This window comes from Poromitra crassiceps (genome assembly GCF_964638095.1).
Source record: "Poromitra crassiceps genome assembly, chromosome: 3".
NCBI lineage: Eukaryota > Metazoa > Chordata > Actinopteri > Beryciformes > Melamphaidae > Poromitra > Poromitra crassiceps.
In genome coordinates this window covers 17,054,863-17,081,125 of record NC_139625.1, presented here as the reverse complement: position 1 = coordinate 17,081,125, position 26,263 = coordinate 17,054,863, and the positions used below count along the sequence as shown (strand labels likewise).

Below are 26,263 nucleotides of genomic sequence, written 5' to 3'. Positions count from 1 at the left end.
TTAATCTTGAAAGAAAAAAACAAACTTGTAAACAGTATCTGATTCACTTACGGCCCACCTTGATGGGGATTTTCATTGCATTTTTATGCCTCCGCCGGCGATAGCCAGGCCGGAGGCATTATGGATCCGGGTTGTCCGTCCGTACGTATGTCCGTACGTATGTTCGTTAACGCGATATCTGAGGAACGCCTTGACGGAATTTCATCAAATTTGCCTCAAACATCGACTTATGCTTGAGTGACAACATTGGTGACATCACCAATTCTATCCATAAGTTATATCATCAGTGATTTTATGACAAACACTGATGATGTCATAGACATTATGACATCATCAGTTATGTCATAAATCCTCCCCTGCAGAGGTAAAGTAGGACCGGTGCAACTGTGATGTGCTTGAGTGACAACACTGGTGACATCATCAATTCTATCCATAAGTGATATCATCAGTGATTTTATGACAAACACTGATGATGTCATAGACATTGTGACATCATCAGTGATGTCATAAATCCTCCCGTGCAGAGGTAAAGTACGACCGGTGCAACTGTGATCTCAACAGTTTTCTGCATCAGGACAACGATAAAACCATTGTTTGGAGTACAGTGAGCCTTCCTCAGCACCATGTCCCAGCACAAAAGTCGCTTCCCTATTATGGGTGAGAACAACATCTATGGAGCACCTCAGTCATGTTTCGGCGTCCTCCCTCTTGACTACAGCCAGCGCCCTGGGGGAGCGTACCCACCTGCAGCTGGCTACCCGCAGGCAGGCCCAGGGTTTGGTCCAGCTCCCTTCACCCAGATGCAAGGCTTCACCAACTCTGGCTTTGAGGACAAGACTATCCGAAAAGCTTTCATCAGAAAGGTCCTCATGCTTCTCACAGAGCAGGTGCTGGTCACCTTGTCCTTTGTTATGGTCTTCTCCAGCTTCTACATAATGTGCATGATTGCCAGCTTCTACGACACAACCACTGTCATCGTGGCTATAGGCATCACCGTCGTCATCTGCTTCAATGTCGTCCTCTTCTCACTACAGAGCAAGTATGACTTCACTTCCTGGTGGGATGTCCTGGATGTGTGCCTGATGGTGCTGCTGTGCTTCTCCATCCTCAACATCATCATGCAAAACAAGATCCCGTGCACCCTGTACTTCTGTGGATCACTGGGGGCCCTCCTCTTGCTCTGCTCTTTGGTTGGACACACCCAGCTTCTCCTGGGCAACAAGATGCTGTCCCTGAGTGTGGAGGAATACGCTGACGTTGCCCTCTCTTATGTAACCCGTTTTGTTCTTCTCTTTACTTTATTTCTGGAGCCAAGTCAATTTTGGGTTCAAATGGTGACTGGATGGGCTGAGAGGATGTAGCGCGCACACCTCTCAGCAGCGCCTGGGGAGGAGCTTTTCTCCACAGTCATTCTTTACTTTCTTACTTTTAGTTTGTATTGTTTGCTACTTTGTGTATTTCTGTCGGGACCACTATAGTCAAAATGATTAGCTACCATTATGCAATATTTCTATTTGTCGGTGTGGCTCTGTTCTGGCAGCTCCCTGCCCTTCCATGCGCTTACTGGAAAGCCTAAGGCAGGGAGAGCAGCAGCAAAGACCCCCCCGGTACAGAACAGAACAAGCAACAATGACAACAGAAATTACATTGTTTAAGTCAGACACAGCATGGTATTGTGTCTACAAGTTGACTGTGTGTATTGTATTGTGTCTAGTCTTATTGTCACTATGTTTCATAAGGAAATTACAATAAACATTGTGGAAAAAAGAACTATCGCAATGCTCGATTTCTGTCAGGACCACACATAGTCAAGATTAATTATTAGCTATATGCAATATTTATATTTGGCGGTATGGCCATGCTAGATTGTGTGCACTTGGAAATAGTTGTGTTAGTGCTTAACTCATTGAGTGCCAGCCACTTTTGGAGAACGGACGCTCCCAGTGCCAGAGTTTCAGAGCGTTTTCAGTGATTTCTTGAGGCCCACAGAATATTGTGTGATATTACTATGTAAACACCGAACACGCACAAAGAATGATGAGACTCTCTTCTATCATCTGCAAAAAAAAGTTTATTGATATCATTTTCCGTTCTTTAGTTATCAGCCGGAGAAGATAGGTTGATTTCAGCAAAAAAACACGTTTCAATTTAGAAGCTGAGATATTCAGCCTTTTGTGAAATTAAGCATTTCAAGCACATCACTGACTCTGAAGGTAATATTTTCTGATGTAATGACACCTCAAAAATAATTTCCTTCAATAAAACAGTGAAAACAAAGGAATTTTGCTTGGCCAAATAATATTTTTTAGCTGCAACCAGCAGCGCTGGCCCCTGCGTGCGCAGACCCTACACCTTCTTGCTGGTCTTGATTTACTGCTGATGGGCATCAGATATTCTAGCTTGTTTGCCTGTCTCTGTCTATCGAGCCTGCTGTCTGGGTCTGTGTTTACTGTCAATGTTTGTATGCTGCCCTGCGTGCCCCACCCCCCTCCTCCTCCTCCGTGGGAGTGTTTGGTGGCTCTGCTGCGTTTGCTCTGCGTTTGCTCTGCACTGAAAAGTGCGCTGCACCCCGCTTTTTCACAGCATGTCACCGGCTCCCAGCTGAGAATAATGTAACTTTTCAGAAAGACGCTGGTGTCGGCAACTAAATCATATGGAGGGGCTATCGCAGCGGAGACGGAGGGGCTCAATTGTGGCAGCAGATTGACTGCTGTTCACAGGCACAGCTAACGTTATGCTTCATGCATATCGATGCGATTTCCGTTTCCCCATGACTTCTTCTCTCTTTTTTCCTCGCCTTTCTCTAATCTGGAGAGCACTGTCGCCACCTAATGGGTCGGTAAAATAGGTTATACACATTCAACATGCCCCAAAATTTTACAGGAGATGGATCTGGCTTTGATCCACGTCCCACCGTCAAAAAATGCAATTGACGACTTTAGTCGTCATTGGCACTCAACGTTACTATCCGAATTGACGACTAAAGTCGTCATTGGCACTCAATGAGTTAATGGAACGCAGTCATAGTCTGTCATTATCTCCATTATTTCTCAGGGAGTAAATTATCGCTTGCCCATTTCAAAAACCACACTTGGTAATGGGAAACAGTAGTGGATCATGTAAGACAATGAAATGAATTGGGGACGCACCAGTATGAACATTTTGGGCTATACCAATCATTAATTAACATTGCTGTTATGGCTGTTATGGTTAAGGGTGGTGATAGATTCATCTTGAAAGAAAAAAAACAAACTTGTAAACAGTATCTGATTCACTTACGGTCCACCTTGATGGGGATTTTCATTGCATTTTTATGCCTCCGCTGGCGATAGCCAGGCCGGAGGCATTATGGATCCGGGTTGTCCGTCCGTACGTATGTCCGTACGTATGTTCGTTAACGCGATATCTGAGGAACGCCTTGACGGAATTTCATCAAATTTGCCTCAAACATCGACTTATGCTTGAGTGACAACATTGGTGACATCACCAATTCTATCCATAAGTTATATCATCAGTGATTTTATGACAAACACTGATGATGTCATAGACATTATGACATCATCAGTTATGTCATAAATCCTCCCCTGCAGAGGTAAAGTAGGACCGGTGCAACTGTGATGTGCTTGAGTGACAACACTGGTGACATCATCAATTCTATCCATAAGTGATATCATCAGTGATTTTATGACAAACACTGATGATGTCATAGACATTGTGACATCATCAGTGATGTCATAAATCCTCCCGTGCAGAGGTAAAGTACGACCGGTGCAACTGTGATCTCAACAGTTTTCTGCATCAGGACAACGATAAAACCCTTGTTCGGAGTACAGTGAGCCTTCCTCAGCACCATGTCCCAGCACAAAAGTCGCTTCCCTATTATGGGTGAGAACAACATCTATGGAGCACCTCAGTCAGGTTTCGGCATCCTCCCTCTTGACTACAGCCAGCGCCCTGGGGGAGCGTACCCACCTGCAGCTGGCTACCCGCAGGCAGGCCCAGGGTTTGGTCCAGCTCCCTTCACCCAGATGCAAGGCTTCACCAACTCTGGCTTTGAGGACAAGACTATCCGAAAAGCTTTCATCAGAAAGGTCCTCATGCTTCTCACAGAGCAGGTGCTGGTCACCTTGTCCTTTGTTATGGTCTTCTCCAGCTTCTACATAATGTGCATGATTGCCAGCTTCTACGACACAACCACTGTCATCGTGGCTATAGGCATCACCGTCGTCATCTGCTTCAATGTCGTCCTCTTCTCACTACAGAGCAAGTATGACTTCACTTCCTGGTGGGATGTCCTGGATGTGTGCCTGATGGTGCTGCTGTGCTTCTCCATCCTCAACATCATCATGCAAAACAAGATCCCGTGCACCCTGTACTTCTTGCTCTGCTCTTTGGTTGGACACACCCAGCTTCTCCTGGGCAACAAGATGCTGTCCCTGAGTGTGGAGGAATACGCTGACGTTGCCCTCTCTTATGTAACCCGTTTTGTTCTTCTCTTTACTTTATTTCTGGAGCCAAGTCAATTTTGGGTTCAAATGGTGACTGGATGGGCTGAGAGGATGTAGCGCGCACACCTCTCAGCAGCGCCTGGGGAGGAGCTTTTCTCCACAGTCATTCTTTACTTTCTTACTTTTAGTTTGTATTGTTTGCTACTTTGTGTATTTCTGTCGGGACCACTATAGTCAAAATGATTAGCTACCATTATGCAATATTTCTATTTGTGGGTGTGGCTCTGTTCTGGCAGCTCCCTGCCCTTCCATGCGCTTACTGGAAAGCCTAAGGCAGGGAGAGCAGCAGCAAAGACCCCCCCGGTACAGAACAGAACAAGCAACAATGACAACAGAAATGACATTGTTTAAGTCAGACACAGCATGGTATTGTGTCTACAAGTTGACTGTGTGTGTATTGTGTCTAGTCTTATTGTCACTATGTTTCATGAGGAAATTACAATAAACATTGTGGAAAAAAGAACTATCGCAATGCTCGATTTCTGTCAGGACCACACATAGTCAAGATTAATTATTAGCTATATGCAATATTTATATTTGGCGGTATGGCCATGCTAGATTGTGCACTTGGAAATAGTTGTGTTAGTGCTTAATGGAACGCAGTCATAGTCTGTCATTATCTCCATTATTTCTCAGGGAGTCAATTATCGCTTGCCCATTTCAAAAACCACACTTGGTAATGGGAAACAGTAGTGGATCATGTAAGACAATGAAATGAATTGGGGACGCACCAGTATGAACATTTTGGGCTATAGACGGTTTTCACCAGAGCGCAACCCCACAGCACTTCCTTTTTCTCAGCATTCGGCAAACTGCAGAAATATTCACTCGACATCGTTACTTTTGTTTTCGCTGCTCAGCTGTATAGATCGTTTTCACGGAATGGTCAGTCCTGCACTTGAATGTTTTTTTTCTTCTTTTATGTCCATAGCAAACACTGCAACAGGAAGTGAGCGGGGGTTCAATTTAGAATGTTTTTGTTGTCAAGTGAAAACCGTCTATACCGATCATTAATTAACATTGCTGTTATGGCTGTTATGGTTAAGGGTGGTGATAGATTAATCTTGAAAGAAAAAAACAAACTTGTAAACAGTATCTGATTCACTTACGGCCCACCTTGATGGGGATTTTCATTGCATTTTTATGCCTCCGCCGGCGATAGCCAGGCCGGAGGCATTATGGATCCGGGTTGTCCGTCCGTACGTATGTCCGTACGTATGTTCGTTAACGCGATATCTGAGGAACGCCTTGACGGAATTTCATCAAATTTGCCTCAAACATCGACTTATGCTTGAGTGACAACATTGGTGACATCACCAATTCTATCCATAAGTTATATCATCAGTGATTTTATGACAAACACTGATGATGTCATAGACATTATGACATCATCAGTTATGTCATAAATCCTCCCCTGCAGAGGTAAAGTAGGACCGGTGCAACTGTGATGTGCTTGAGTGACAACACTGGTGACATCATCAATTCTATCCATAAGTGATATCATCAGTGATTTTATGACAAACACTGATGATGTCATAGACATTGTGACATCATCAGTGATGTCATAAATCCTCCCGTGCAGAGGTAAAGTACGACCGGTGCAACTGTGATCTCAACAGTTTTCTGCATCAGGACAACGATAAAACCCTTGTTCGGAGTACAGTGAGCCTTCCTCAGCACCATGTCCCAGCACAAAAGTCGCTTCCCTATTATGGGTGAGAACAACATCTATGGAGCACCTCAGTCAGGTTTCGGCATCCTCCCTCTTGACTACAGCCAGCGCCCTGGGGGAGCGTACCCACCTGCAGCTGGCTACCCGCAGGCAGGCCCAGGGTTTGGTCCAGCTCCCTTCACCCAGATGCAAGGCTTCACCAACTCTGGCTTTGAGGACAAGACTATCCGAAAAGCTTTAATCAGAAAGGTCGTCATGCTTCTCACAGAGCAGGTGCTGGTCACCTTGTCCTTTGTTATGGTCTTCTCCAGCTTCTACATAATGTGCATGATTGCCAGCTTCTACGACACAACCACTGTCATCGTGGCTATAGGCATCACCGTCGTCATCTGCTTCAATGTCGTCCTCTTCTCACTACAGAGCAAGTATGACTTCACTTCCTGGTGGGATGTCCTGGATGTGTGCCTGATGGTGCTGCTGTGCTTCTCCATCCTCAACATCATCATGCAAAACAAGATCCCGTGCACCCTGTACTTCTGTGGATCACTGGGGGCCCTCCTCTTGCTCTGCTCTTTGGTTGGACACACCCAGCTTCTCCTGGGCAACAAGATGCTGTCCCTGAGTGTGGAGGAATACGCTGACGTTGCCCTCTCTTATGTAACCCGTTTTGTTCTTCTCTTTACTTTATTTCTGGAGCCAAGTCAATTTTGGGTTCAAATGGTGACTGGATGGGCTGAGAAGATGTAGCGCGCACACCTCTCAGCAGCGCCTGGGGAGGAGCTTTTCTCCACAGTCATTCTTTACTTTCTTACTTTTAGTTTGTATTGTTTGCTACTTTGTGTATTTCTGTCGGGACCACTATAGTCAAAATGATTAGCTACCATTATGCAATATTTCTATTTGTCGGTGTGGCTCTGTTCTGGCAGCTCCCTGCCCTTCCATGCGCTTACTGGAAAGCCTAAGGCAGGGAGAGCAGCAGCAAAGACCCCCCCGGTACAGAACAGAACAAGCAACAATGACAACAGAAATTACATTGTTTAAGTCAGACACAGCATGGTATTGTGTCTACAAGTTGACTGTGTGTATTGTATTGTGTCTAGTCTTATTGTCACTATGTTTCATAAGGAAATTACAATAAACATTGTGGAAAAAAGAACTATCGCAATGCTCGATTTCTGTCAGGACCACACATAGTCAAGATTAATTATTAGCTATATGCAATATTTATATTTGGCGGTATGGCCATGCTAGATTGTGTGCACTTGGAAATAGTTGTGTTAGTGCTTAACTCATTGAGTGCCAGCCACTTTTGGAGAACGGACGCTCCCAGTGCCAGAGTTTCAGAGCGTTTTCAGTGATTTCTTGAGGCCCACAGAATATTGTGTGATATTACTATGTAAACACCGAACACGCACAAAGAATGATGAGACTCTCTTCTATCATCTGCAAAAAAAAGTTTATTGATATCATTTTCCGTTCTTTAGTTATCAGCCGGAGAAGATAGGTTGATTTCAGCAAAAAAACACGTTTCAATTTAGAAGCTGAGATATTCAGCCTTTTGTGAAATTAAGCATTTCAAGCACATCACTGACTCTGAAGGTAATATTTTCTGATGTAATGACACCTCAAAAATAATATCCTTCAATAAAACAGTGAAAACAAAGGAATTTTGTTTGGCCAAATAATATTTTTTAGCTGCAACCAGCAGCGCTGGCCCCTGCGTGCGCAGACCCTACACCTTCTTGCTGGTCTTGATTTACTGCTGATGGGCATCAGATATTCTAGCTTGTTTGCCTGTCTCTGTCTATCGAGCCTGCTGTCTGGGTCTGTGTTTACTGTCAATGGTTGTATGCTGCCCTGCGTGCCCCACCCCCCTCCTCCTCCTCCGTGGGAGTGTTTGGTGGCTCTGCTGCGTTTGCTCTGCGTTTGCTCTGCACTGAAAAGTGCGCTGCACCCCGCTTTTTCACAGCATGTCACCGGCTCCCAGCTGAGAATAATGTAACTTTTCAGAAAGACGCTGGTGTCGGCAACTAAATCATATGGAGGGGCTATCGCAGCGGAGACGGAGGGGCTCAATTGTGGCAGCAGATTGACTGCTGTTCACAGGCACAGCTAACGTTATGCTTCATGCATATCGATGCGATTTCCGTTTCCCCATGACTTCTTCTCTCTTTTTTCCTCGCCTTTCTCTAATCTGGAGAGCACTGTCGCCACCTAATGGGTCGGTAAAATAGGTTATACACATTCAACATGCCCCAAAATTTTACAGGAGATGGATCTGGCTTTGATCTACGTCCCACCGTCAAAAAATGCAATTGACGACTTTAGTCGTCATTGGCACTCAACGTTACTATCCGAATTGACGACTAAAGTCGTCATTGGCACTCAATGAGTTAATGGAACGCAGTCATAGTCTGTCATTATCTCCATTATTTCTCAGGGAGTAAATTATCGCTTGCCCATTTCAAAAACCACACTTGGTAATGGGAAACAGTAGTGGATCATGTAAGACAATGAAATGAATTGGGGACGCACCAGTATGAACATTTTGGGCTATACCAATCATTAATTAACATTGCTGTTATGGCTGTTATGGTTAAGGGTGGTGATAGATTCATCTTGAAAGAAAAAAAACAAACTTGTAAACAGTATCTGATTCACTTACGGTCCACCTTGATGGGGATTTTCATTGCATTTTTATGCCTCCGCTGGCGATAGCCAGGCCGGAGGCATTATGGATCCGGGTTGTCCGTCCGTACGTATGTCCGTACGTATGTTCGTTAACGCGATATCTGAGGAACGCCTTGACGGAATTTCATCAAATTTGCCTCAAACATCGACTTATGCTTGAGTGACAACATTGGTGACATCACCAATTCTATCCATAAGTTATATCATCAGTGATTTTATGACAAACACTGATGATGTCATAGACATTATGACATCATCAGTTATGTCATAAATCCTCCCCTGCAGAGGTAAAGTAGGACCGGTGCAACTGTGATGTGCTTGAGTGACAACACTGGTGACATCATCAATTCTATCCATAAGTGATATCATCAGTGATTTTATGACAAACACTGATGATGTCATAGACATTGTGACATCATCAGTGATGTCATAAATCCTCCCGTGCAGAGGTAAAGTACGACCGGTGCAACTGTGATCTCAACAGTTTTCTGCATCAGGACAACGATAAAACCCTTGTTCGGAGTACAGTGAGCCTTCCTCAGCACCATGTCCCAGCACAAAAGTCGCTTCCCTATTATGGGTGAGAACAACATCTATGGAGCACCTCAGTCAGGTTTCGGCATCCTCCCTCTTGACTACAGCCAGCGCCCTGGGGGAGCGTACCCACCTGCAGCTGGCTACCCGCAGGCAGGCCCAGGGTTTGGTCCAGCTCCCTTCACCCAGATGCAAGGCTTCACCAACTCTGGCTTTGAGGACAAGACTATCCGAAAAGCTTTCATCAGAAAGGTCCTCATGCTTCTCACAGAACAGGTGCTGGTCACCTTGTCCTTTGTTATGGTCTTCTCCAGCTTCTACATAATGTGCATGATTGCCAGCTTCTACGACACAACCACTGTCATCGTGGCTATAGGCATCACCGTCGTCATCTGCTTCAATGTCGTCCTCTTCTCACTACAGAGCAAGTATGACTTCACTTCCTGGTGGGATGTCCTGGATGTGTGCCTGATGGTGCTGCTGTGCTTCTCCATCCTCAACATCATCATGCAAAACAAGATCCCGTGCACCCTGTACTTCTTGCTCTGCTCTTTGGTTGGACACACCCAGCTTCTCCTGGGCAACAAGATGCTGTCCCTGAGTGTGGAGGAATACGCTTTCGTTGCCCTCTCTTATGTAACCCGTTTTGTTCTTCTCTTTACTTTATTTCTGGAGCCAAGTCAATTTTGGGTTCAAATGGTGACTGGATGGGCTGAGAGGATGTAGCGCGCACACCTCTCAGCAGCGCCTGAGGAGGAGCTTTTCTCCACAGTCATTCTTTACTTTCTTACTTTTAGTTTGTATTGTTTGCTACTTTGTGTATTTCTGTCGGGACCACTATAGTCAAAATGATTAGCTACCATTATGCAATATTTCTATTTGTGGGTGTGGCTCTGTTCTGGCAGCTCCCTGCCCTTCCATGCGCTTACTGGAAAGCCTAAGGCAGGGAGAGCAGCAGCAAAGACCCCCCCGGTACAGAACAGAACAAGCAACAATGACAACAGAAATGACATTGTTTAAGTCAGACACAGCATGGTATTGTGTCTACAAGTTGACTGTGTGTGTATTGTGTCTAGTCTTATTGTCACTATGTTTCATGAGGAAATTACAATAAACATTGTGGAAAAAAGAACTATCGCAATGCTCGATTTGTGTCAGGACCACACAGTCAAGATTAATTATTAGCTATATGCAATATTTATATTTGGCGGTATGGCCATGCTAGATTGTGCACTTGGAAATAGTTGTGTTAGTGCTTAATGGAACGCAGTCATAGTCTGTCATTATCTCCATTATTTCTCAGGGAGTCAATTATCGCTTGCCCATTTCAAAAACCACACTTGGTAATGGGAAACAGTAGTGGATCATGTAAGACAATGAAATGAATTGGGGACGCACCAGTATGAACATTTTGGGCTATACCGATCATTAATTAACATTGCTGTTATGGCTGTTATGGTTAAGGGTGGTGATAGATTAATCTTGAAAGAAAAAAACAAACTTGTAAACAGTATCTGATTCACTTACGGCCCACCTTGATGGGGATTTTCATTGCATTTTTATGCCTCCGCCGGCGATAGCCAGGCCGGAGGCATTATGGATCCGGGTTGTCCGTCCGTACGTATGTCCGTACGTATGTTCGTTAACGCGATATCTGAGGAACGCCTTGACGGAATTTCATCAAATTTGCCTCAAACATCGACTTATGCTTGAGTGACAACATTGGTGACATCACCAATTCTATCCATAAGTTATATCATCAGTGATTTTATGACAAACACTGATGATGTCATAGACATTATGACATCATCAGTGATGTCATAAATCCTCCCCTGCAGAGGTAAAGTAGGATCGGTGCAACTGTGATGTGCTTGAGTGACAACACTGGTGACATCATCAATTCTATCCATAAGTGATATCATCAGAGATTGTATGACAAACACTGATGATCACTACTGATGATGTCATAGACATTGTGACATCATCAGTGATGTCATAAATCCTCCCCTGCAGAGGTAAAGTAGGATCGGTGCAACTGTGATGTGCTTGAGTGACAACACTGGTGACATCATCAATTCTATCCATAAGTGATATCATCAGTGATTTTATGACAAACACTGATGATGTCATAGACATTGTGACATCATCAGGACATCATCAGTGATGTCATCAATCCTCCCGTGCAGAGGTAAAGTACGACCGGTGCAACTGTGATCTCAACAGTTTTCTGCATCAGGACAACGATAAAACCCTTGTTTGGAGTACAGTGAGCCTTCCTCAGCACCATGTCCCAGCACAAAAGTCGCTTCCCTATTATGGGTGAGAACAACATCTATGGAGCACCTCAGTCAGGTTTCGGCATCCTCCCTCTTGACTACAGCCAGCGCCCTGGGGGAGCGTACCCACCTGCAGCTGGCTACCCGCAGGCAGGCCCAGGGTTTGGTCCAGCTCCCTTCACCCAGATGCAAGGCTTCACCAACTCTGGCTTTGAGGACAAGACTATCCGAAAAGCTTTCATCAGAAAGGTCCTCATGCTTCTCACAGAGCAGGTGCTGGTCACCTTGTCCTTTGTTATGGTCTTCTCCAGCTTCTACATAATGTGCATGATTGCCAGCTTCTACGACACAACCACTGTCATCGTGGCTATAGGCATCACCGTCGTCATCTGCTTCAATGTCGTCCTCTTCTCACTACAGAGCAAGTATGACTTCACTTCCTGGTGGGATGTCCTGGATGTGTGCCTGATGGTGCTGCTGTGCTTCTCCATCCTCAACATCATCATGCAAAACAAGATCCCGTGCACCCTGTACTTCTGTGGATCACTGGGGGCCCTCCTCTTGCTCTGCTCTTTGGTTGGACACACCCAGCTTCTCCTGGGCAACAAGATGCTGTCCCTGAGTGTGGAGGAATACGCTGACGTTGCCCTCTCTTATGTAACCCGTTTTGTTCTTCTCTTTACTTTATTTCTGGAGCCAAGTCAATTTTGGGTTCAAATGGTGACTGGATGGGCTGAGAGGATGTAGCGCGCACACCTCTCAGCAGCGCCTGGGGAGGAGCTTTTCTCCACAGTCATTCTTTACTTTCTTACTTTTAGTTTGTATTGTTTGCTACTTTGTGTATTTCTGTCGGGACCACTATAGTCAAAATGATTAGCTACCATTATGCAATATTTCTATTTGTCGGTGTGGCTCTGTTCTGGCAGCTCCCTGCCCTTCCATGCGCTTACTGGAAAGCCTAAGGCAGGGAGAGCAGCAGCAAAGACCCCCCCGGTACAGAACAGAACAAGCAACAATGACAACAGAAATTACATTGTTTAAGTCAGACACAGCATGGTATTGTGTCTACAAGTTGACTGTGTGTGTATTGTATTGTGTCTAGTCTTATTGTCACTGTTTCATAAGGAAATTACAATAAACATTGTGGAAAAAAGAACTATCGCAATGCTCGATTTCTGTCAGGACCACACATAGTCAAGATTAATTATTAGCTATATGCAATATTTATATTTGGCGGTATGGCCATGCTAGATTGTGTGCACTTGGAAATAGTTGTGTTAGTGCTTAACTCATTGAGTGCCAGCCACTTTTGGAGAACGGACGCTCCCAGTGCCAGAGTTTCAGAGCGTTTTCAGTGATTTCTTGAGGCCCACAGAATATTGTGTGATATTACTATGTAAACACCGAACACGCACAAAGAATGATGATACTCTCTTCTATCATCTGCAAAAAAAAGTTTATTGATATCATTTTCCGTTCTTTAGTTATCAGCCGGAGAAGATAGGTTGATTTCAGCAAAAAAACACGTTTCAATTTAGAAGCTGAGATATTCAGCCTTTTGTGAAATTAAGCATTTCAAGCACATCACTGACTCTGAAGGTAATATTTTCTGATGTAATGACACCTCAAAAATAATTTCCTTCAATAAAACAGTGAAAACAAAGGAATTTTGTTTGGCCAAATAATATTTTTTAGCTGCAACCAGCAGCGCTGGCCCCTGCGTGCGCAGACCCTACACCTTCTTGCTGGTCTTGATTTACTGCTGATGGGCATCAGATATTCTAGCTTGTTTGCCTGTCTCTGTCTATCGAGCCTGCTGTCTGGGTCTGTGTTTACTGTCAATGTTTGTATGCTGCCCTGCGTGCCCCACCCCCCTCCTCCTCCTCCGTGGGAGTGTTTGGTGGCTCTGCTGCGTTTGCTCTGCGTTTGCTCTGCACTGAAAAGTGCGCTGCACCCCGCTTTTTCACAGCATGTCACCGGCTCCCAGCTGAGAATAATGTAACTTTTCAGAAAGACGCTGGTGTCGGCAACTAAATCATATGGAGGGGCTATCGCAGCGGAGACGGAGGGGCTCAATTGTGGCAGCAGATTGACTGCTGTTCACAGGCACAGCTAACGTTATGCTTCATGCATATCGATGCGATTTCCGTTTCCCCATGACTTCTTCTCTCTTTTTTCCTCGCCTTTCTCTAATCTGGAGAGCACTGTCGCCACCTAATGGGTCGGTAAAATAGGTTATACACATTCAACATGCCCCAAAATTTTACAGGAGATGGATCTGGCTTTGATCCACGTCCCACCGTCAAAAAACGCAATTGACGACTTTAGTCGTCATTGGCACTCAACGTTACTATCCGAATTGACGACTAAAGTCGTCATTGGCACTCAATGAGTTAATGGAACGCAGTCATAGTCTGTCATTATCTCCATTATTTCTCAGGGAGTAAATTATCGCTTGCCCATTTCAAAAACCACACTTGGTAATGGGAAACAGTAGTGGATCATGTAAGACAATGAAATGAATTGGGGACGCACCAGTATGAACATTTTGGGCTATACCAATCATTAATTAACATTGCTGTTATGGCTGTTATGGTTAAGGGTGGTGATAGATTCATCTTGAAAGAAAAAAAACAAACTTGTAAACAGTATCTGATTCACTTACGGTCCACCTTGATGGGGATTTTCATTGCATTTTTATGCCTCCGCTGGCGATAGCCAGGCCGGAGGCATTATGGATCCGGGTTGTCCGTCCGTACGTATGTTCGTACGTATGTTCGTTAACGCGATATCTGAGGAACGCCTTGACGGAATTTCATCAAATTTGCCTCAAACATCGACTTATGCTTGAGTGACAACATTGGTGACATCACCAATTCTATCCATAAGTTATATCATCAGTGATTTTATGACAAACACTGATGATGTCATAGACATTATGACATCATCAGTTATGTCATAAATCCTCCCCTGCAGAGGTAAAGTAGGACCGGTGCAACTGTGATGTGCTTGAGTGACAACACTGGTGACATCATCAATTCTATCCATAAGTGATATCATCAGTGATTTTATGACAAACACTGATGATGTCATAGACATTGTGACATCATCAGTGATGTCATAAATCCTCCCGTGCAGAGGTAAAGTACGACCGGTGCAACTGTGATCTCAACAGTTTTCTGCATCAGGACAACGATAAAAGCATTGTTCGGAGTACAGTGAGCCTTCCTCAGCACCATGTCCCAGCACAAAAGTCGCTTCCCTATTATGGGTGAGAACAACATCTATGGAGCACCTCAGTCAGGTTTCGGCGTCCTCCCTCTTGACTACAGCCAGCGCCCTGGGGGAGCGTACCCACCTGCAGCTGGCTACCCGCAGGCAGGCCCAGGGTTTGGTCCAGCTCCCTTCACCCAGATGCAAGGCTTCACCAACTCTGGCTTTGAGGACAAGACTATCCGAAAAGCTTTCATCAGAAAGGTCCTCATGCTTCTCACAGAGCAGGTGCTGGTCACCTTGTCCTTTGTTATGGTATTCTCCAGCTTCTACATAATGTGCATGATTGCCAGCTTCTACGACACAACCACTGTCATCGTGGCTATAGGCATCACCGTCGTCATCTGCTTCAATGTCGTCCTCTTCTCACTACAGAGCAAGCATGACTTCACTTCCTGGTGGGATGTCCTGGATGTGTGCCTGATGGTGCTGCTGTGCTTCTCCATCCTCAACATCATCATGCAAAACAAGATCCCGTGCACCCTGTACTTCTGTGGATCACTGGGGGCCCTCCTCTTGCTCTGCTCTTTGGTTGGACACACCCAGCTTCTCCTGGGCAACAAGATGCTGTCCCTGAGTGTGGAGGAATACGCTGACGTTGCCCTCTCTTATGTAACCCGTTTTGTTCTTCTCTTTACTTTATTTCTGGAGCCAAGTCAATTTTGGGTTCAAATGGTGACTGGATGGGCTGAGAGGATGTAGCGCGCACACCTCTCAGCAGCGCCTGGGGAGGAGCTTTTCTCCACAGTCATTCTTTACTTTCTTACTTTTAGTTTGTATTGTTTGCTACTTTGTGTATTTCTGTCGGGACCACTATAGTCAAAATGATTAGCTACCATTATGCAATATTTCTATTTGTCGGTGTGGCTCTGTTCTGGCAGCTCCCTGCCCTTCCATGCGCTTACTGGAAAGCCTAAGGCAGGGAGAGCAGCAGCAAAGACCCCCCCGGTACAGAACAGAACAAGCAACAATGACAACAGAAATTACATTGTTTAAGTCAGACACAGCATGGTATTGTGTCTACAAGTTGACTGTGTGTGTATTGTATTGTGTCTAGTCTTATTGTCACTGTTTCATAAGGAAATTACAATAAACATTGTGGAAAAAAGAACTATCGCAATGCTCGATTTCTGTCAGGACCACACATAGTCAAGATTAATTATTAGCTATATGCAATATTTATATTTGGCGGTATGGCCATGCTAGATTGTGTGCACTTGGAAATAGTTGTGTTAGTGCTTAACTCATTGAGTGCCAGCCACTTTTGGAGAACGGACGCTCCCAGTGCCAGAGTTTCAGAGCGTTTTCAGTGATTTCTTGAGGCCCACAGAATATTGTGTGATATTACTATGTAAACACCGAACACGCACAAAGAATGATGAGACTCTCTTCTATCATCTGCAAAAAAAAGTTTATTGATATCATTTTCCGTTCTTTAGTTATCAGCCGGAGAAGATAGGTTGATTTCAGCAAAAAAACACGTTTCAATTTAGAAGCTGAGATATTCAGCCTTTTGTGAAATTAAGCATTTCAAGCACATCACTGACTCTGAAGGTAATATTTTCTGATGTAATGACACCTCAAAAATAATTTCCTTCAATAAAACAGTGAAAACAAAGGAATTTTGTTTGGCCAAATAATATTTTTTAGCTGCAACCAGCAGCGCTGGCCCCTGCGTGCGCAGACCCTACACCTTCTTGCTGGTCTTGATTTACTGCTGATGGGCATCAGATATTCTAGCTTGTTTGCCTGTCTCTGTCTATCGAGCCTGCTGTCTGGGTCTGTGTTTACTGTCAATGTTTGTATGCTGCCCTGCGTGCCCCACCCCCCTCCTCCTCCTCCGTGGGAGTGTTTGGTGGCTCTGCTGCGTTTGCTCTGCGTTTGCTCTGCACTGAAAAGTGCGCTGCACCCCGCTTTTTCACAGCATGTCACCGGCTCCCAGCTGAGAATAATGTAACTTTTCAGAAAGACGCTGGTGTCGGCAACTAAATCATATGGAGGGGCTATCGCAGCGGAGACGGAGGGGCTCAATTGTGGCAGCAGATTGACTGCTGTTCACAGGCACAGCTAACGTTATGCTTCATGCATATCGATGCGATTTCCGTTTCCCCATGACTTCTTCTCTCTTTTTTCCTCGCCTTTCTCTAATCTGGAGAGCACTGTCGCCACCTAATGGGTCGGTAAAATAGGTTATACACATTCAACATGCCCCAAAATTTTACAGGAGATGGATCTGGCTTTGATCCACGTCCCACCGTCAAAAAACGCAATTGACGACTTTAGTCGTCATTGGCACTCAACGTTACTATCCGAATTGACGACTAAAGTCGTCATTGGCACTCAATGAGTTAATGGAACGCAGTCATAGTCTGTCATTATCTCCATTATTTCTCAGGGAGTAAATTATCGCTTGCCCATTTCAAAAACCACACTTGGTAATGGGAAACAGTAGTGGATCATGTAAGACAATGAAATGAATTGGGGACGCACCAGTATGAACATTTTGGGCTATACCAATCATTAATTAACATTGATGTTATGGCTGTTATGGTTAAGGGTGGTGATAGATTCATCTTGAAAGAAAAAAAACAAACTTGTAAACAGTATCTGATTCACTTACGGTCCACCTTGATGGGGATTTTCATTGCATTTTTATGCCTCCGCTGGCGATAGCCAGGCCGGAGGCATTATGGATCCGGGTTGTCCGTCCGTACGTATGTTCGTACGTATGTTCGTTAACGCGATATCTGAGGAACGCCTTGACGGAATTTCATCAAATTTGCCTCAAACATCGACTTATGCTTGAGTGACAACATTGGTGACATCACCAATTCTATCCATAAGTTATATCATCAGTGATTTTATGACAAACACTGATGATGTCATAGACATTATGACATCATCAGTTATGTCATAAATCCTCCCCTGCAGAGGTAAAGTAGGACCGGTGCAACTGTGATGTGCTTGAGTGACAACACTGGTGACATCATCAATTCTATCCATAAGTGATATCATCAGTGATTTTATGACAAACACTGATGATGTCATAGACATTGTGACATCATCAGTGATGTCATAAATCCTCCCGTGCAGAGGTAAAGTACGACCGGTGCAACTGTGATCTCAACAGTTTTCTGCATCAGGACAACGATAAAAGCATTGTTCGGAGTACAGTGAGCCTTCCTCAGCACCATGTCCCAGCACAAAAGTCGCTTCCCTATTATGGGTGAGAACAACATCTATGGAGCACCTCAGTCAGGTTTCGGCGTCCTCCCTCTTGACTACAGCCAGCGCCCTGGGGGAGCGTACCCACCTGCAGCTGGCTACCCGCAGGCAGGCCCAGGGTTTGGTCCAGCTCCCTTCACCCAGATGCAAGGCTTCACCAACTCTGGCTTTGAGGACAAGACTATCCGAAAAGCTTTCATCAGAAAGGTCCTCATGCTTCTCACAGAGCAGGTGCTGGTCACCTTGTCCTTTGTTATGGTCTTCTCCAGCTTCTACATAATGTGCATGATTGCCAGCTTCTACGACACAACCACTGTCATCGTGGCTATAGGCATCACCGTCGTCATCTGCTTCAATGTCGTCCTCTTCTCACTACAGAGCAAGCATGACTTCACTTCCTGGTGGGATGTCCTGGATGTGTGCCTGATGGTGCTGCTGTGCTTCTCCATCCTCAACATCATCATGCAAAACAAGATCCCGTGCACCCTGTACTTCTGTGGATCACTGGGGGCCCTCCTCTTGCTCTGCTCTTTGGCTGGACACACCCAGCTTCTCCTGGGCAACAAGATGCTGTCCCTGAGTGTGGAGGAATACGCTTTCGTTGCCCTCTCTTATGTAACCCGTTTTGTTCTTCTCTTTACTTTATTTCTGGAGCCAAGTCAATTTTGGGTTCAAATGGTGACTGGATGGGCTGAGAGGATGTAGCGCGCACACCTCTTAAGGTGCGTTCACACCGACCTATTAAAGTTGGTCGCTGGCGTCGAGTTTACATACAAAGTCAATGCAAACGAGCGATTGAGCGTACATTCGCCTGGGAGAATAATCGCTGGGCGTCCGAGCGGCAGAGACAGAGCGACAGGGAGAAAATACGCTCGTCGCTCAAGATGAAATATTCCAACTCGAGCGAAAATACGCTGGCATCAGTCGCTCGCTGTTCAATGCTGATTGGCTGCTGTGTGAGGGCGAGTCAAGGATCACTCTGGCTTGGAACAAACCGCTGGTTTATTGTGTGGCAACAAACCGCATTGACAGGCTGACAGCTGACATGAAGTGAAGTCTGTACTACCGGTATGCAGCTCGCATTAGGAGCACGCTGATAGGCTTAGCTTGTAAACAATGACGGTGGCTCGTACTGGACAAACAGCATGACATTGCGTAACGTTATATCCCCCACATGTCCGTCATTTCGTGTGCCTGTTGATGAGCGATTTAAACAGAGCGACAGAGCGATTCCAAAGGGTTGACTTGAGCGACAGAGCGAAAAATAAATATCTCGGTGTGAACGCTCCTTCAGCAGCGCCTGGGGAGGAGCTTTTCTCCACAGTCATTCTTTACTTTCTTACTTTTAGTTTGTATTGTTTGCTACTTTGTGTATTTCTGTCGGGACCACTATAGTCAAAATGATTAGCTACCATTATGCAATATTTCTATTTGTGGGTGTGGCTCTGTTCTGGCAGCTCCCTGCCCTTCCATGCGCTTACTGGAAAGCCTAAGGCAGGGAGAGCAGCAGCAAAGACCCCCCCGTTACAGAACAGAACAAGCAACAATGACAACAGAAATTACATTGTTTAAGTCAGACACAGCATGGTATTGTGTCTACAAGTTGACTGTGTGTGTATTGTATTGTGTCTACAGTCTTTTTGTCACTATGTTTCATAAGGAAATTACAATAAACATTGTGGAAAAAAACTATCGCAATGCTCGATTTCTGTCGACCACACATAGTCAAGATTAATTATTAGCTATATGCAATATTTATATTTGGCGGTATGGCCATGCTAGATTGTGCACTTGGAAATAGTTGTGTTAGTGCTTAATGGAACGCAGTCATAGGGCCTGTGTACACCTAGCGTCTTTTTCCGACGTTAAACGCTGGAAGTACGCTGGGAAACGCTGATCTCGGCGCACAATATAACAAGGAAGCAGTCTGAAACTAACGTTAGCTCAATGCGGTAGTAGCTTGATAGCTGACAGCTAGCATTAGCAAACAACACACATAGTGATTTAGCTCAACACTCACCAGAAATATTAAGTGTCTAGCCGATCTGCTCCCACAATTGAGCCTTTCTGTCTCTGTTGCGATAGTTTTTTCATATGATTAGTTGCCAGAAAAGGAGCACCCAACACCAGCGTCTTTCTGAAAAGTTAAAATAATTTCAGCTGGAAGCGCTGGGAGCGCTGGGAGTCGGGCGCACAAAAACACCAGAGCGCTGTGAAAATAAGACGCTGGACGCAGCGCACTTTCTCTAGACGTCCGTGTGCGCTCGCATACGCTCTCCCCCCATTGGAAACAATTGAAAATAGACGCCGGAGCTGATGAAAAGACGCTAGGTGGACACAGGCCCATAGTCTGTCATTATCTCCATTATTTCTCAGGGAGTCAATTATCGCTTGCCCATGTCAAAAACCACACTTGGTAATGGGAAACAGTAGTGGATCATGTAAGACAATGAAATGAATTGGGGACGCACCAGTATGAACATTTTGGGCTATACCGATCATTAATTAACATTGCTGTTATGGCTGTTATGGTTAAGGGTGGTGATAGATTAATCTTGAAAGAAAAAAACAAACTTGTAAACAGTATCTGATTCACTTACGGCCCACCTTGATGGGGATTTTCATTGCATTTTTATGCCTCCGCTGGCGATAGCCAGGCCGGAGGCATAATGGATCCGGGTTGTCCGTCCGTACGTATGTCCGTACGTATGTTCGTTAACGCGATATCTGAGGAACGCCTTGACGGAATTTCATCAAATTTGCATCAAACATCGACTTATGCTTGAGTGACAACATTGGTGACATCAGCAATTCTATCCATAAGTTATATCATCAGTGATTTTATGACAAACACTGATGATGTCATAGACATTATGACATCATCAGTTATGTCATAAATCTCAACAGTTTTCTGCATCAGGACAACGATAAAAGCATTGTTCGGAGTACAGTGAGCCTTCCTCAGCACCATGTCCCAGCACAAAAGTCGCTTCCCTATTATGGGTGAGAACAACATCTATGGAGCACCTCAGTCAGGTTTCGGCGTCCTCCCTCTTGACTACAGCCAGCGCCCTGGGGGAGCGTACCCACCTGCAGCTGGCTACCCGCAGGCAGGCCCAGGGTTTGGTCCAGCTCCCTTCACCCAGATGCAAGGCTTCACCAACTCTGGCTTTGAGGACAAGACTATCCGAAAAGCTTTCATCAGAAAGGTCCTCATGCTTCTCACAGAGCAGGTGCTGGTCACCTTGTCCTTTGTTATGGTCTTCTCCAGCTTCTACATAATGTGCATGATTGCCAGCTTCTACGACACAACCACTGTCATCGTGGCTATAGGCATCACCGTCGTCATCTGCTTCAATGTCGTCCTCTTCTCACTACAGAGCAAGCATGACTTCACTTCCTGGTGGGATGTCCTGGATGTGTGCCTGATGGTGCTGCTGTGCTTCTCCATCCTCAACATCATCATGCAAAACAAGATCCCGTGCACCCTGTACTTCTGTGGATCACTGGGGGCCCTCCTCTTGCTCTGCTCTTTGGTTGGACACACCCAGCTTCTCCTGGGCAACAAGATGCTGTCCCTGAGTGTGGAGGAATACGCTGACGTTGCCCTCTCTTATGTAACCCGTTTTGTTCTTCTCTTTACTTTATTTCTGGAGCCAAGTCAATTTTGGGTTCAAATGGTGACTGGATGGGCTGAGAGGATGTAGCGCGCACACCTCTCAGCAGCGCCTGGGGAGGAGCTTTTCTCCACAGTCATTCTTTACTTTCTTACTTTTAGTTTGTATTGTTTGCTACTTTGTGTATTTCTGTCGGGACCACTATAGTCAAAATGATTAGCTACCACATACGATTTTGTAATCATACACACCTGGTTGAAAATCAGAAAAGCGGCCCTTCAACCACAGCCAATGTGATTTGTGTTATCCAACATGGCAGAATCATGCATTTTCTGGCCGCTCGTGTAATCTGATGAGCCAGATCACATCCCAGTGTGGCGAGTGAGGCTCCATCGCACTGATCTGAATTCAATCTGGATGCAATCCAGCCACAATGTGCTCATGAACAATGGAAAGAGATGGAGCAGGAGAGTGGGGAAAATGTATTGTGGGGAAAGGTAAAGAAAAGGAGCCACAGGAGGGACAGAGTGAAATTCTGAGGCTGTGTAGAGACCCACAGATGTCGTCTCACAACATCAATTCTCTGCAGTGGAATCTCAAAAATCCAATTAAAAATGACAAGTGTAACTGTGAACAGGGTCGTGTCCGTGGTTCTTTACCACACTGTTCAGCCAAACTGAGCTGCCAGTGCTGCGGCTATAGCCTGCACTCCATCTAACCACTATAAGTTAGAGATGTAGGCTTTCTTAATGACATTTGTTCATCGTGTGCATCATTGGCTCCAGGTCATGGAAGACATTGGTCATTGCTCACAGCGACAGGTTGGGCTGCTATGTTTAGCGCTGTAGTCGTAAGAGTGTCGAAAATAATTCTATTATATACATTATATTATAAATTATTATCTAAAGTTGTATCTGTAAGTTGTAAGATCTTGTTTTTTGGGAGGTAAATAAATGGAGTTGTTGCTCTCTTCCAATTAGAATTTGATCTGTGTTGTTGAAAGCTCAAGTCAATGCATGAATCCACTGCTCTGTCTGACATATACAGTAACTGAAACTGCACCATACTGCTGTTCTTAAACAGTGAATCATGCAGTGATTACGTTTGTCAGCTTTCTATATAGTTTTTTTAAATTTCAATCATGAGAGTCTAGTAAGAAGGTTCAATAAACTTTATTGGCATATGACTCCATGATATGATGACACTCCTCCTGAGATGAGAGAGGAGGTCATCAGTGCTGTATAGGATAGAGAATCCCCCCATAGGGAATTCTTCAGGAGTTATGACGTTTGTTGGTGGTGGTCAGGGGAGGAGGTGGGGCGAAACAACTGCTTCAGCGATGATGATCTCAGCAACTGAGGGCGGCAACACATAGGTGAGTAACAAGCTAGTAAAACAAGGGCCTCTTAACTCATTGAGTGCCAAGGACGTCGATCGACGTCAAAGTAAATAGTGACTTAGAGTGCCAAGGACGTCGATCGACGTCAAATGCGTTTTTTGACGGTGGGACGTGGATCAAAGCCTCAGGCATCTCCTGTACAAATATTGTAGCTGTTGAAGGTGTATAACCTATTTTACGGACTCATTAGGTGGCGACAGTGCTCTCCAGATTAGAGAAAGGTCCGGAAAACAGCAGGAAAAAGCCCCGTGATGAAAAAGAAACCGCTCATGCTGCAGCCAGAGCCATATAGATTGCTCTGTCTGGAGCTGACGTTGGCTGCGAACAGCAGTCAATCCGCGCCCACAACTCAGCCCCTCTGTCTCTGCTGTATAGTTTCTCCACACGATTAGCCGCCAGAAAAGCAGCACCCGACGCCGAAGGGCCAAAGCATTCTCAGCAGTCCGGTTTGGCTCTTCCGTGTCGCGCTGGGAGCCGGCGCACAAAAACGGAGGCTCCGAAAATAGACTGGGTGCGTGTTAGGCTGTGTGTTAGTGTGGGGAGGAGTTTGCAGCTGAGGGGAGGGAGAGGGGGGTGGGGCACGCAGGCACCACACAACTACACCACGTCACTACATCAGAAAATATTATCTTCAGAGTCAGTGAATGTGCTTGAAATGCTTAATTTCACAAAAGGCGGAATAACTCAGCTTCTAATTTGAAACGCCTGTATTTGCTCAAAACGACCTATCTTCTCCGGCTCATAACTAAAGAACGGAAAATGGTATCAATAAACTTTTTTTTGCTGATGATACAATAGAGTCAGCTCGTTCTTTGTGCGTGTTCGGTGTTTACATAGTAATATCACACAATATTCTGTGGGCCTCGAGAAATCACTGAAAACGCTCTGAAACTCTGGCACTGGGAGCGTCCGTTCTCCAAAAGTGGCTGGCACTCAATGAGTTAATACAGTGAACTGCTTAGGTGATTGGCTCAGCGCAAAAGCGAGGGACGGAATGGTGTGAGCTGATTGGTTATTGGAAGAGGGAGGGAAAGGAATGGCTTGAGCTGACAGAGAGGGAAAGCGCGGGTGACTGAATGGACGGGGAGAGGCATGAATAAAAGGGCGTGCATAGCAATGAATGGGGTGATAACCTGAAACTGGGCATTGGCTGCAGAGGTAGTCTTCATGCTTGAAATGAGTCTAACGCCTACATTCCACTAGGTCCGTGTTCGGTCCGTCTGCGCTGCGGTACGGCATCGGAGCCGATACTTTTCCACTCTAATCATTGTGTCAACTCCCACATACTCCGCTGCGTTGCGTGTCTACTCCGTCCCAGCTCCGACGATCCGGAGCTCTCCGAAAGAAATACGCAAGGCTTCTATTTTTCACGGATGACGGAGCAAAGCTGCAGCAAGTTGGGCGGAGCCAGGCATGAAATCAACAGGGCAGAGGTGTTTACAGCATTCAATATCAAGCCAGAGGACAAACATGTATGAGGAAAAGTTCATAATTGAAGTGGAAAACCACAAAATAATTTATGACACGACCCATCCTTTTTACAAGGACAACACCAAGCAAGTCCACCCCTCCTCTGCTTCTCCAGTTGGGAACAATGATCTTCTGCCTGTTTGTCATTGTATTTATCCCACATACAAATTGTCTCGCGCGATTTTACCGTGAGAACCTGTCGGTCTCGTCACTCTAGCTGTCTGGCGGAGCGGAGCCGTGACGTGCTCTGCACGCAGCCGGTTAGTGTTGGCAGAGCACAGAGCACGGAGCAAAACCGCAGAACAGCCGCAACGCAACGCAAATGCAACCAGTGCAATCCCGGCGTAAGACATCACTTTGTACCAACATTCTACCTCCAACAGAGTTGGCCAGGAGGTCATGTTTTTGCCCATTTGTCTGTTGGTCGGCAGGATATCTAAAAAAAAAAAGGTATGAATGGATTTGCACAAAACTTTGTAGAGAAGTACATCATGGGCCAACTTAGAACTGATTAACTTTCCACGCCCACTGGATGAAAGGGGGCGTGACAATAGGCATGGCCAATCACAAAAGGTGTCTTAACTTTCAAATGGATTCACACAAGACCACAAAACTGTACGGTGTGACAATAGGCATGGCCAATCACAAAAGGTGTCTTAACTTTCAAATGGATTCACACAAGACCACAAAACTGTACGGTACAAAGGTTGGCAGAGACCAAGTGCCCTCTAGGTTTTACTGTGCACATTTTCTTTCTGTGATTGGCATTTACCTGGCACAATTTGAGTTGTTTACCCCAGGTTTGAGTATGTTTGTATTTGCTTAACAAATGATTAAAATAACTTTTCCTCTCTCTCCCTTTTTTTCTATGCTTTCCCTCCTGCTGCTCCCTCTCTCTCTCTCTCTCTCTCTCTCTCTCCCTCCCGCCCTCTCTCTCTCCCTCTCCCTCACCCCCCCCCCCCCCCCCTCTCTCTCTCTGTTTTGGCGATGCTAGCGGAGCTGATGTACACGGTGGAGCTGGCCGGAGGTCTGGGAGCCATCTTGCTGCTGTTGATCTGCCTGGTGACCCTCTACAAGTGCTACAAGATCGAGCTCCTTCTCTGCTACAGGAACCACTTTGGCAGTGAGGATATAGACGGGGGTAAGACGGGATGAGATGAGATAGGGAAAACAACTTACCTTGCATCACATCACGTCACAGCACAGCATACCCATACCAATTCCCAAAGCACTTTACAATACCCACGAGTGCATCCATTCTTAGTTTGACAGGTCCCAGTAGGAAATAGGAATCACTGAGCTACCCAGGGCCACGTGGTATTTATTTTTTTAAATTCTAGTGTTGGGGGATGGAGACATCCAGATATTTCCAGCACAGCCGCAGTGTAGCTTGATAGCCGGAATTTACATCAACGCTAAACATCAGGTATTTCTAGACTCACCATTTTGTACCGATTGTCAACAATCATGCATGGAAGAGGCAAAATATCAATTTCTCCGCCGACAGTTGTGTCAGTAGACCAGGATGCAATGCAGCGCCACGAGGCATGTTCAGCTTTGAGTAAGGGGTGATTCACTCCCCCCCCCCCCCCCCCCCC

The 26,263-nt window shown here is 45.4% G+C and overlaps 1 protein-coding gene across 1 annotated transcript in view; it reads left to right on the top strand.

Annotated features, from left to right (window-relative positions):
* The window catches only part of LOC310772941 (interleukin-1 receptor accessory protein-like 1), a gene marked incomplete at both ends in the record, with an annotated part of 502,589 nt that overhangs the window by 451,047 nt on the left and 25,279 nt on the right, over window positions 1-26,263 (top strand). The window contains one exon of the mRNA XM_083632894.1: window positions 25,660-25,806. Within this exon, the coding sequence (XP_083489020.1) occupies window positions 25,660-25,806 (147 nt within the window). The remainder of the gene's footprint in view (window positions 1-25,659; window positions 25,807-26,263) is intronic.